The 12,823-nt window shown below is 45.4% G+C and overlaps 2 protein-coding genes across 4 annotated transcripts in view; one reads left to right on the plus strand and one right to left on the minus strand.

Annotated features, from left to right (window-relative positions):
• Window positions 1-6,504, minus strand: part of INVS (inversin) — an 89,481-nt gene extending 82,977 nt beyond the window's left edge. For both annotated transcript variants that reach the window (XM_084510149.1, XM_084510150.1), the window contains exons 1-2: window positions 6,368-6,504; window positions 2,575-2,745 (exon numbers count right to left, since the gene is read on the minus strand). In XM_084510149.1, the coding sequence (XP_084366275.1) occupies window positions 2,575-2,680 (106 nt within the window). In that variant the 5' untranslated portion in view covers window positions 2,681-2,745; window positions 6,368-6,504. The remainder of the gene's footprint in view (window positions 1-2,574; window positions 2,746-6,367) is intronic.
• Window positions 6,438-12,823, plus strand: part of ERP44 (endoplasmic reticulum protein 44) — a 44,975-nt gene continuing 38,589 nt past the window's right edge. Inside the window, exon 1 of one of the 2 annotated variants that reach the window (XM_084510159.1) lies at window positions 6,438-6,639. In XM_084510159.1, the coding sequence (XP_084366285.1) occupies window positions 6,583-6,639 (57 nt within the window). In that variant the 5' untranslated portion in view covers window positions 6,438-6,582. Of the gene's footprint in view, window positions 6,640-7,000; window positions 7,392-12,823 lie in introns of those variants that run through there. The other variant, XM_084510160.1, reaches the window with a different exon arrangement.

The raw sequence follows: 12,823 nt of genomic DNA on the forward strand, positions 1-12,823 counted from the left end.
GTACATGATAAGGGTTGTAGAATGAGGAGTTGGACTGAATGGACCTTTGAGTATAAATGCCTATTATGCATATTTATGTGTTCTTATGAATAATTAAAGAATTAGATGCATCTTCCCTAAACTCTACATAAAAGCATTAAATGCAAAAATGACCCTCCAAACAGAAAATTAACTTTGGCTCCCTTTTTGTCTACGATTAAAGTGATACAGATGGGTTGAAGCACTGGAGGTAATGTTAATTAAAGACATGTTCAGTGTTGTGAAAAACAAACAAACAAAAAAAACAACCAGAAAATACTGTCAGTATTCCCCAAAGCCTTAGATCATACAATTCCAGAACAATGTGATTCAGTACTTGTCAACTCACGTAATACAAAGAGTTAGCACATGGATTATACACTAAATACTTCATTTATGTAGTGCTTTATGGTACTTAACCTATAAGCTGCTTAAAAAGTCCTGCATCAGGACTGGTTAATATAAAGGGACACTTTGTACCAAAATCCCCTTTCTCTTAACTTTTCTTCTAACCTTTTGCTTTTGTCTATTTATGTTCATTAATTGCTATGGGATGTCAAACAGAACATAGTATCTAATGTACACTGTACAATTTCAAACACCTGCTCCTTTAAAATTACATGTTACTGGTGAGGGGGGCAGATGTGTCCATATTTATGAATTATAGGAAAATACAGTGTATATGTTTGCACACAGTCACACAGGCTGCATCAAGCTGCAGCAGGTGGGAAAAGAAGTAACTATCAAACAGAGGAGAGAGGCTGCTATTTTCCTAAGAGAGAGTTTAATCCAACTCCATGCCCCTCCTATGTCAGCAACCAAAAAGGGAAATCTCAGAGGAAAACAGTGAATCGATTCCCTCCCTAAAAGAAGGAGAAAGCAAGATTTCATCTTACTGGACGTACTGCTATCAGCACAATCCGACGCAAAGGCGAGCTGTGTTAGCATCATGTTGTTAAGCAATCCTGCACCCGCACACGACACTGATGTACTGTCCTGAATTATATGATGCTGCTAAGTGCAGTCATCAAGTTCAGTGAATAACGCCAATTGCTCAATTTACTTCTGGCATTGAGTTATACTTTCAACAGCGCCTGGTAAACAGCTAAAAATATTACTCTGATGCATTCTTCTTCTGCTAGGCAATACTTCTTGCTTTTGCCCAGACAGGACAAGAAAAGTCTGTGTCATATCCTGTCAAGACATAACAAAGCGCAAGAGCCAAGTTCTGCCATTAGAGCAAAGCCTGCAGGGATCACGTAGCTTTTTCTCCCGTGTACAAATAACACAAAGTGTTTTTATTTTGTTACTGCATGATCATCTTTAGAAGAAGAGTGATTTCCATGTCTGTTCTAACATCTGTTTTGCAGTATAGTTGATGAGGTATACCAGCAATACAAAAGTACTTCTTCCTCTGTGTTTTCAACATATGTCACTTGGCTGTGAGGTTAATAAAAACACACTGAAGTCAGCACAAACTTTCTTGTCACTTCTGATTGTTAGCCAGGATTTTAAAGCTCAGACCTTCTCCCCTCCCTGTGCAGGCAGAGAACTTTTAAAAACATGTATTTAAAGTAGTTGCATCCCACAGATTTCTAGAAGCATCTGCATATCGACTGCCCAGCTGTTGTTTATAAAATGTTCCACAAATACTGGTTTGTTGGTTTAAGGTGATTACCATCAAGTCCATTAAAACTGACAGTTAATGGCATAAATATAGAGTAAGGTTTTTCATTATTACTATTTCACAGTCACCAAGCTTCAGGAATGGCATTTTCATATAGGCTGAACAAATAAAACTTTTACAGTATCAGCTGGAATTGTATTTAATCAGAAATGCTGGTAAGCGTAGTCTTCATCAGGGCAGCCTTCCAAATGTGTCTAAGATAATTTTTGGAACACAGCACATACGCTGCTTTTGGAAACTAGTAACCTGGAATGACCTACCAGCCTCTGGACAGAGAGGGAAGGTGAAATCTTGAGCTTTTTAAAGGACAGGAAATTTTAAACTTCAGCTTCCATAGGGCCAGACTCTTTCCTTCACTTTCATTTCTCTCAAGAAACATTAGTGTATGAGCATCAAAGCAACAAACAGGACTTATTTTGTCCCAAAATTCTAAGCAGTGACAAGACTCAATTAACTACACAAATCATCTGGAAAAACAAGTTTATGAATTTTTTACAAGAAAAAAAAAAATCAATAATTCTAAAAAAAAAATAAGGATATGCAGCCAAAATATTTCAGCCCAGAGCACTTCTCCAGAATTTTAAATTCTCTGAAATTGGAGTCCTGAATAACTCTTCTGGATGTATCACTTACCAATTTTCTATTTTATTTCACTAAGATTTTCACTTTGATTAACTGTTGCCAATCAAAGGCAACTGTTAATAATAAGTGGTCAGAAAAATCAGTCCTATTTTCAAAACTACATTTATTCTAGAAATACGTATAAGCAAAAAACAAAAACATATCTTAAGGATCAGAGCAATAAGCCAAACCCAAAAGCCTCAGTCCTCAAGCAGTCATCAAAATGCACCTACAATGAAAACATTTACCTGCTATTAGCTTTTGGAGGGTACTCTTATCTCCATTAACAGCAGCAGCATGCACTTCAGATGCTAATGAGGAACCACTGAAGAGGCAGTTTGCTGAAATATTCATACTCTTTCAAGGTATTATCATAGGTCAGATCTGCACCACCAGCATTTTTTGGTAAGAATTCAATTCTAGGAAAAAGAAAGAAATACAACTGAATTGCTATAATGCTAAAAGGACTCAAACAATGCTGAAGAAAATAAACCATCCCATTAAAAAGACAGGATAGAACAAACACATTTATATTTCATGGATTAAATCTACCCCTAGTCAAAATTCAGACAGAAAAAGCCTATATTGAGGCTATATATATTTTACAGTTTTGGTGCCTTCGACATAAATTTCAGTCAATAAGCTTTGCAAACGTCTGCAAATAGGACAGTGCTTATCTACAAATTCAACAGCCCCTTCCTCAGAGTGCTGATATGCACGCTTCGGTTCAATAACCAGCGAAGTTTCTTATCAGGTATCGACTTGATATCGTCCGGTACTTGCTATCTGGTGGCCATCTGCTGTAACAGTCTGTGAACATACGCACAACAAGGTTTATAACCAGAAGTAGTATCTTTTATTTGACCAAGCGGCACAACTAAAATAATCAGACCAGCTTTCTAGATCCTAAGCCTGCTTCAAGCCTGAACAGAAGCAGCAAAATATGTGTAAGCAAAGCCACAATGAATCAGATCAAAAGCCTGGTCCTAAATCCTGTCTCAAACTGGCCAATGCCAAAAACTAGTGTTAATATATGTCTGATTTCATCCTTCCCTTCTAAGTATTCTCCCAACCTATAATTATCTCTAGCTCAGTCACTTACTGAAGTGGACTTGATTTTTGTGTATTTAGAACTCAGCAAATTCTGTTAATTTTCTTCAACAAGTGTCTCTTCTATAAACTCGTCTAGTCTCCTCTTAAGCTTATGTAAACTTGGAGCACCCACTGGAAAGGAGTTCTGCAGCACAACCAAACCCCGTATGGATGAACTGCTTTCCTTCATCTACCTTGAGCTGGCTCTTGGCATTTGAAGACCCCTAACCTTTGTACTGGAAGGAACAGTAAATAAACAGTTTTTATCCACGGGTAATTATTTTACACGTCTCTAGTACATCTTCCACAATCGTATCTTCCTTTAGCTGAAGGAGTTGTACTTCATTTAGGTCTTCCCCAGGCAGAAGCTTTTCTGTATGTATGACTATTTTATTTGGGCCTTTTCCCAGTTCTGCTATATCCACTCCCCTTGAGATGTAAAGCAAACTCCACCAGGTATTAAAGAACTACAGAAACATGCATTCCACCAAAGGCTTTCCAGACTTTAAAACGCACATATATATATCCCCAAACCTAACTTTTGTTGTCCCCTACAAAATGATTTCAGGAATCTCCCTAGTCCCTTACCCAACAATCTACTTGCCAATGCCAAGCATGCCTGGCATTTGTACCTGCCTGAATTGACCAGCTGTGGGAGTGCAACAGTTATTTGCATGAGGATGAGCTCCTTATAACTTTAGGAAACTTTTTCCTCATGAATAGTTCTGGAGCCATTTCTGGTCATGTGAAACCTATGTAACAATGTGTTCCTGTCCTGCAGCTCTCCTCTCCCACTGCAAACCTCACCAGAATGTGACAAGGACAAGGTTTGGACTCTTGAAGTCATGAACTCTCTTGAAGTCACAAACGCTTCCTTCCTTACCAGTGAACCTCTCTACATTCCAGAAAAGCCACCAAACATTTTTTGCATGCTTATTTTACCACACGACTAGGTGATCGCTCAGCGGGTGGTGGGGCACTGGTACAGGCTGCCCAGAGAAGCTGTGGATGCCCCATCCCTGGAGGTGCTCAAGGCCAGGCTGGATGGGGCTTTGGGCAGCCTGGTCCGGTGGGAGGTGTCCCTGCCCATGGCAGGGGGATGGAACTGGGTGGGCTTTAGGGTCCCTTCCAACTCAAACCATTCTGGGATTCTACAATCTTTCTCCTAAACAAAGTCATTGATGGATTTGAGGCTTTATTAACTTCTAGGAGCAGACAACAGAAGGGAGTCTAATGTGACAGGAGGTTAAGAACATTTCCAGCTTTAAGGCCATGGAAGAAGGACAAAGTGCCATAAAACACCACAACAAATGACAGAAAAGCTCCACTTGACTTGGTGCTTAAGAAAGTCAATAAAAGTGCAGATGCACATATAACAACGCAGGGTGGACAGAGCTTACATAAACCCAAACAAGCCCAAACATACTTTGAGACCCAAAGCATGACTATTTTCATTTTAAAGAAAACATGTCTTCAAACCTTTCTAGTGCCTCAATAAATCTGCTGTTTTGTCTGTTGAGGACATGCAATTCATACATTTCATTCCAAGTGAAACTTTTCCTCACTCATTTTCCTCAAATATTAAGAGGAGCTATAAAAGGAACATATATAACTTTCCTCAGATATCCCTCTGGTGTATTTGACAAACAGATGAACTGGTATATGGAATTTACCAGATGAAGATATCTGGCTTGATAAAGATCCTCATTAACAACAAAATGAGGTGTGTATTTGTACAGGATGAAAAACAACAATTAAAAATGAGGAAATAACTGCATGATATGTTTATAAAGTTATGTAAGTGGCATTATTTGTAACATACACTATATTAGCGTAATCAAGTAGATCATTCACTTTCTCTTTTTCACCTAACATGTACAGAAGCATTAGCTGTATCAGGACATCAGAAACGCAGGGACAGTCGTAGGAACAGCAAGAGGACTTGAAGTTATATGAAATTTCACACCAAACTACGCTCATAGCACGTTGTGTTACACAGATAATCGGGATGACAGCATTGTTCTGTTCAGCAAAACACAGGATTGCTAAAATTGCTGTGGATGCCCCATCCCTGGAGGCATTCAAGGCCAGGCTGGATGTGGCTCTGGGCAGCCTGCTCTAGTGGCTGGCCACCCTGTCCTGAGCAGGGGGGGTGAAACTAGATGATCTTTATAAGGTGATCTTTATTAGATGATCTTTATATACCCTTTTCAACCCAGGCCATTCTATGATGATATGATATATGATATATATGTGTGTGTGTATATGTGCATACATGTTGTATACACACACACATATAGTGTGAAACCGAGGGGACAAATGGTTTTTGTAGGGTCACGCAGAGACCGAGCCCAACTTTTCCTTGTGGCCGAAGGGGGCCTGCCTTGCAGTAATCTGACATGAGGGCTGTCTCCGATATGGCTGTGCTGTTTCCCTCCTCACGCTTCCTTGTCGCCTTGTGTACATGCAGGCGATGCCAGGCACGCCAGGCGCAGCTTCCCACCAGCAGTTTGACCAAACCCTGCATGCAAAACCTGAGCTTTTACTGCAAGAGGGTGAACTTTCGGTGTAACCCAGCCCGTGACACCACGCCTGGCAGGGCGTGCGGGGGTCCCACCCCCACAATGTGATGCAGCGGGCGCTCCGCAAGCACCCAAAAAGCCCTTCCCAGCACCGCTCAGACCACAGAGCGGCTTCCTGAGCTCGGCGGAGACGCAGCGAGGCACCCCAAACCCCTCATCCCACCCCTAATCCCTCATCCCACCCCTAATCCCTCATCCCTAATCCCACCCCAGGAGGGCCGCAAAACGCACCCCCCCCCTCCCCGTCCCCCCACCCACCCGCCCGCCCGCTGCGCAACCGCCGCAACGCGCGCCCTCCCGCTACGCAACCAGCGTAGCCGCACCCCCGCAGGGAGCCCCGCTCCGCCGGCGGCGCCCCGCTCCTCACCTCCGCGCCTCCTCCTCCCGCCCCCGGCTCCGGGACTACATTTCCCGTGAGGCCGCGGCGCCGGAAGCGAGTGGCGGGGGCGGGCGGGCAGGCGGGCGGCGGCCCCGGGCCGGCCGCGGGCGTTTCCTGGCGACGGGGGAAGTTGCGGAGCCGCCGCGGCCGCCGAGCGCCTGGGAGCCGCCGCGCGCCCCGCACGGCCGCCTGGTCTACCGACCATGAGAGCCGCCATCTTCCCGCCGCCGCCGCAGCCCGGCCGCCTCGTCCTCCTCATGGTGAGCCCGCGGCTCCTGCCCCGCACCCCTTCACCCACCCCGGGCGGCACCTGCTGGGAGGGAGCCGGGAGGGAAGCGGGGAGCGGCCCGGCCCCGTGGAGGCCCCGCGGGCTGCGGCCTGGCCGAGGGGAGGGCGCTGGAGCCGGGCCCCCCCCCCCTCCCCTCCTCCCTTCCCTTCCCTCAGGGGCTCGGGGCTGGAGTTGGGAGAAGTTCCTGAGGGAAAATGCCTCACGTTGTCAGCTTCTGCCTCCTTTTTCCCTTTTATTTTAATTTTTTTTTTTGGCGTTAGGCGCGCAACCAACCGGATTTACACGCACGCAGTCATTAAATGCACGCCTTCTGCAGCGATAAGGCGGTTTTCTTATCGCTGACACAGGGCCCTGCGCTGCCAGCCCTGTGCTGGGCCAAACCCTGCGCCTGCCGCGCCCCCAGCCCCTCCTGCAGCCGCAGGGGGCTCACAGGGGTGAAGGAGTCCAGCGGGATTTGCTCTTAGACACCGCCACGCTTTAATCAATCTGCTTGGAACAAAGCTGTAAAATCAGCCAAAAAAAAAAAAAAAGAGAGAATAATTAGAGGCGAAGATAGAGCCGTGGGGATCCAAAGGGAAATACCCAGCAATATATCCACTAATGAATGAATGGCCAGAAGCATTAATCCAAGTGCTTAATGAGCAGGGACCAGGGCTTGTTATCCCTTTGAAACATGCGCTGCTACCTGCAAAAGCTTTGGTTAAAATGTGAAGAGCTTGCTGAGTAAGTATACTCATTGGTATGGCTTGAAAAAAAAACCACCACATTTGAGGTGTTTATATATAGATGGCTATTTATAGCGTGTTAGCTCACTGTACGAGAGACTACAGTGATGAACCTCGTATTTTCAGGTCCGGTCTGGGCGTTAGCACGTGAGCAACATTGCTCTTGTTCCAAAATCAATATTGTAACCCTTGTATCGAGCGCGGCGAGCAGAAGCAAGAAGTGCGTGCTGTTTGTTTTTAAACTTGGCATTTAAGCGGGCAAGCACAAGTTTGAAAAATTGGACAGGAATTAATGAAAGTGTTTTTCTTTCTTCATGGTACAGCGGGTCCATGCAAATCTAATACGCGTCAGTTAGGTTATGGGCACGTCAACTTAAGAAATGGATCGCGGCGAAGATCTGAAACTTCCCCATATTTTAGGTGCTGTTTCTCTGCGTATGGATCGTTCAAACCCATTTCTAATGAGATTAGAAAGATCTATACACATAACACTTGAAAAATAAAACAGGCCAGGGTTGGTTTTTTAATATATTTGTGTGCAATGCTACCTGTGTAGTTCTTCAGCGTCGCATCAGCCATGCCCCTGTGTCGTAAGGTGCCCGGTTACGTCCTTGGATCAAGACAATGAATCACTCCTTTCAGGAGGTTTGGTAAGAGCTGTCCCGAGCAGGCTGGGAACGTGAGAGGATCCTTGTTCTTTCAGATAGCTGACAAACCCGTTTGCAGAGTGTGGTGCTTGTTTTCTTGTGGCATTTAGGGGACCTGGTGGTGTGTACTACATCGACTTCCAACTTCTGGTAACTTTTCTTTTGCCTTCCCAACCGCTGTGAATAGTTGTGACCCACAACATGACTGTGGTTTAGTCCGGTGAGGTTTGGGAGAGCCCTGCTCTGCCTCCAAAGGATGTGCGGGCTAGCAGAGCCTCCTGGAGCGTGGCAGTTGGTGTGTTCTGGGGATGCGAGCTTCTTGGTGTTACATCAGTGGTGCCTAGAACAGAGGGCAATGATATACAGCCGCGAAAACAGCTTACTAAGCTGGGCTTGTTTAGCAATGAAGTTGAAAAATAATTAAGGTTCCAAACTTCTGGATAAGCACATTTCTTCTTCTGCACGGCCTGTCTCTGAGGGAAGGAAGTTCTCCTTTATTTTTCGTACAGATTGCCTTTGTTTCCAGAGCTCTGCACGCCAGAAGTGTTTGCAGTGGTGCATACTGACCCTCCCTGCCTCAGCTTTATGCTTCCGAATCTTCAAAGCAGATAGGCGCTGGAAGGTGATGAAATCTGATCTCTGAAGAGGGGAAGTAAAGGCAAGGAGAAGAATCAACATTAGGGTATTAGCACAGCGGTTGGTGACCAGGAAAAGGAGTCTGGTTTATTGTTACTGCTTTCGGGTGTTGGGAAAGTGTAACAGGAGTTCCTCGGGGTGGGAGGAGGGCGCTGCCTTCCCCGAGGGGGAGGGAAGGAAGGGCTGTGGTTAGCTGGAGGAGAGTGAGCTGGGAGGAGGAAAGACTTTTTGGTAATGGAAGTGCAGAAAACGATATAAAAGACATGGAGGGTTGAAATGCGGTGAGAGACCCTGGAGTTGAGGGGAAGGGCGGGCAGGGCACAGCACAGGCTGGAAAGGATGGAGTCCACCTGATGGCAAGACTGGAATAAGCAACATCGTCTCTTGCTTGGAGCTGAACGATGTCTCTGCCACGTTGGTGTACGGCTTGGTACCGGGTAGGACAGGTCTGATGAATCCGAGGCAGCAGAATAAACGCTGTGCCTCACCCCATCTTTCGGGAAGGCAAGGCGTGATTCTTTGGCTTTGCTCTGCCCGGTCTCTCTCTGTGTTTGCCTCCACCTGCAGGTGCACACTGAAAATTGTAGAACAGGACGCTCTGCTAGGCACGTGCCGCAGAGCCACGTGCCTAGCAGATACGTTGCTCAGGAAGCCGCTGGGAGGCTCGTGCAGGTGGTGTCCCTGGGGAAGAGATGTGAAGAGAGGAAGCCACCAACTGATAGAGAGGAAAAGGAAGGGAGAAGTTCTTAGCTCTTTTTTTTTTTTTTTTTTTTTTAATTATTTTTTCCCCTCGGGCAACTGTAAAAGGATTTCCCTGTTCTTGCCCTTCAGTCTGTGGAGGTTTATCAGGTGTCAGACCTCTACTGCTACGCCTTTCTTTGTGGCTTACTCAGAAAGGGGTCCCAGACAAAGCCAGAACACCTACTTAGTGTGTTCTGCAACACCATTGGAAGGACATCCCTGTCCCCAGATACTCTGAGGACGTAAAGTTGGAGCATCCTCTGAGTAGCACCGCTGCCCGTTTGTATGTTCCTCCCCGTGAGCTGATGTGGTTTGGCATTGCCAGATAATACCTGGTGTTACGGTTGGTCTTAGGCTGTCATTTCCATATTTTTAGTTGAGCTTTCCAAACGCTGCTGACCTAGCAGTGCAGTTGCAGCCGCTAGGAGCGGGAACTTAAAAGAAGGCAATGACCTTGCAGCCTCCTATTAAAATTTTAATTGAAGATAAAACATGCTGGGGGGTAATATTTTTGTTTCTTGGTTGACTGCTGTTGCTTTTTGCATCTCATTAGTGTGACATCGAGCACCCAAATAGCAAAAATGAAAATTAAATAAAATGATGTCTTATCTTACTGTTAAATGGGCAATTCACTGCTTGCTGTATCAAAGAGAAACTGATCTCTGCACAGTTCTGCGGTGTGTAGAGCATATTTCTGTGCACTTGCCTCTCTTTGTGTATTTATAGGAGTCCTGCTCAAAATATTCTGAGTTTGAGCATTAGTCAAAGGCTATAATTGGAGGCAAATTTTAGGCCACTGAGCTTTTATATAATGAGAAGGGCTCCCCGCAAGAATAGCACGGGAGTTTTGAGTTGTCCATCATCTGTCATGCCCTCTGAAGAGTAAATTAGTTGTTAACTGAGGAGCTGTCCCTGGGAATTTGGAGGGGGCGGGCGGGTAGGGGAAGCTTATCGCTCCTGAAACCTGAAATGATTCTTCAAACAGCACACCGAGGCAGCGTTGGAAAATGTAGAGATGAGTTCCTGACAGCGTAGCGTCAAAGATCCTGTCACTGGCAGGTGATGCTCCTTATCTTCGTTTCCTTTTGATATCCTTACTTTCTGCCTTGCTTTCTATTTTTTTTTGGCAGGGCAGCTTTCTCCAGCAAGACACTGGTCCTCATGCCACTTCCTTGGGAAAACAGTACGCCACTTACTCCTCTTGCTGCACAGCAGTCCCCTCCTTTGTTTTAGCCAAACCTGGTTCTTTTTCAGTGTCTCTCAGGATTATGTGCTGCTATTCAGGAGGAACAATTGTTTACCTTGCAGGCTTTTCTGTAAACCTCGCTTGAAGAGTTTGCGAGCGTTCTGTGTGACTCCTTGGCTTTTTGTTGTTGTTGTTCAAACCTTATTATGTGAGTCTATTGACTGTAGTTTGCTTGAAGGGAGAGAGTTGTCTCGCATGAGAAGAAAATATAAATATATGCTATGAATCTTACAATCATACCGCAGGGCTGTTTCACAAGCTCTTCAGGAGGGTCTAGAGATATCTTCAGGTAATGGATGCTTCAGTAATGGAGTGGTTTTGGATGCATTAGCAATATTTTAAAATATTTTTTTAAGAGTGAGCTCTCAGTGATGTAGAGGAGGAACGTTTGGAAGTTTAAGCTGAAGCAATTTAGCATGTTGGTGTCAAAGGCTAAGCAATGCTTTCTTTCAAAACTCTGAACTGGAGAGAGAGCTCCCAAGAAACAGAAGAGGTCAGGTGCGTTGTATAGGATCAGGAAAGGAGCTGAGAGCGGGATTTCTTGCTGTGGGTTTTACCTTTGCGCTTTCTTCCTCTCTGATGCATCTTCATTCATCAGCAACATGCGAGCAGTTGGTAGAAATGTGACTTCCTTTTTCAAAATAGCAATTCCACCTGCTCAGAAAATATAACTTTTTAAAAATGTCTTACGAGCTTTTTAAATTTTGCCTTGAATTTATTGACTTTCAGGTGTTTAATTTTACATTGTTAGGGGTTGTTGTGCAAAGCGGTGGCTGTACTCACCAGGAACTGGGAATATTTATTCACTTCCATTGGAAGATGCTGCTGTCAGGGTGCTGTGTTTCTGCAAGCCAGGTGTAGGACCCTGTCCGTACTGAATTACGCTCTGGTGATGACCAGAACTGGCGAGATGTATGGCAGAAGGGTTCCATCATTTTTTCACATGTACAATTAAACCAAACCTGGGCGCTCCTTCACACACATGCTTTGTGTATACCTTGAGTTTGCAAGGCATTATGTACACAGCGTGAGGTTTCTGGTAAGCAAGGTGAATCTGATCATCTGTTTTTCAGTGTGGTAAACATTTGGGGTTTCTTCCCTCCCCTTATTTCTTGATCTACGTTAATTTGTCAAAGCTTTCTCTCTAAAGCCAAAGAGGAGTGGTGAGTCTCACTGCGTTTACCCCCCTGGGGTCAAGCTGTAGACTTTTTTTTTTTTGATTGCTTCTCCTGGGAGCTCGTTGATCGTGTCACTTGGAAGGAGCCTCTAGGGGTCTTTTGGTCCTACTCCCTGCTCAAAGCAAGACTACCATAGGTGAGGTTGCTCGGGGTCTTTTCCAGTTGAGAGCTGAATATCTCCAAGGATGGAGGTTCTACAGTCTGAACACCCGTGAAATTGTTGAAAATTGTATCTGAAGAACCTATTTGGAGCAGCAGCTTGTGTCCTGTCCCCGTGCATCTCTGAGTCTGTCTCTGCCTTCTCTACAACTTGCAACCAGGTAGCAGCAGCAGCAGCTTTCCTTTTTCAGGCTGCACAAGCACAATTATCTCAGCCTCTCTTTGCATATACCCTGTTCTCCAGTCACCGTTCATCTTGGTAGCCTCGTGCTGGACTTCACTCCGTATGTTAACCTCTGTGTGGTACAGACAAACCCCAGACTGGGCAGAATTCTTCAGATGTGGTCCCACAAGGGCCAGTAAAAGGGAAGAATCACTTCCTTTGATCTGCCAGCTCTGCTTTTGCTAAGGCAGCCCACGAGGTGTGCAGTTGGCTGCCTTTGCACGCTGCTGACTGCTGTTCAGCCTGCCCCCCAGCACCGCTCTGTCCCGGGGGACAGCGAAGAGCTGTTTTCTGCCCAGCTGGCCGCAAGCCTGTTTGGGGTTGTTCCACCCCAGATGCAGGACTTTGCCCGTGTTGAACTCTGTGAGGTTCCTGTTGGGCTTTGAGAGACTGAGCTTGTTAACGTTGAGGCAGACAATCTCTGGTATCCTTTCCTCATTTAGTCAGTCGTCTTATTACAGAAGACAATCAAATGGGCCAGATTGATTTGCTATTTCTGAATCTCTGCTGGATGGACACGGCCTCTGGGAAGAAAACTTGCCTCTCTAATTGTCCTGGGGACCCAGGAAAATGTCTGGTATCTGCTTTTGTGTGTCTGTG

This window comes from Aythya ferina (assembly GCF_964211825.1).
Source record: "Aythya ferina genome assembly, chromosome: 2".
Classification (NCBI taxonomy): domain Eukaryota; kingdom Metazoa; phylum Chordata; class Aves; order Anseriformes; family Anatidae; genus Aythya; species Aythya ferina.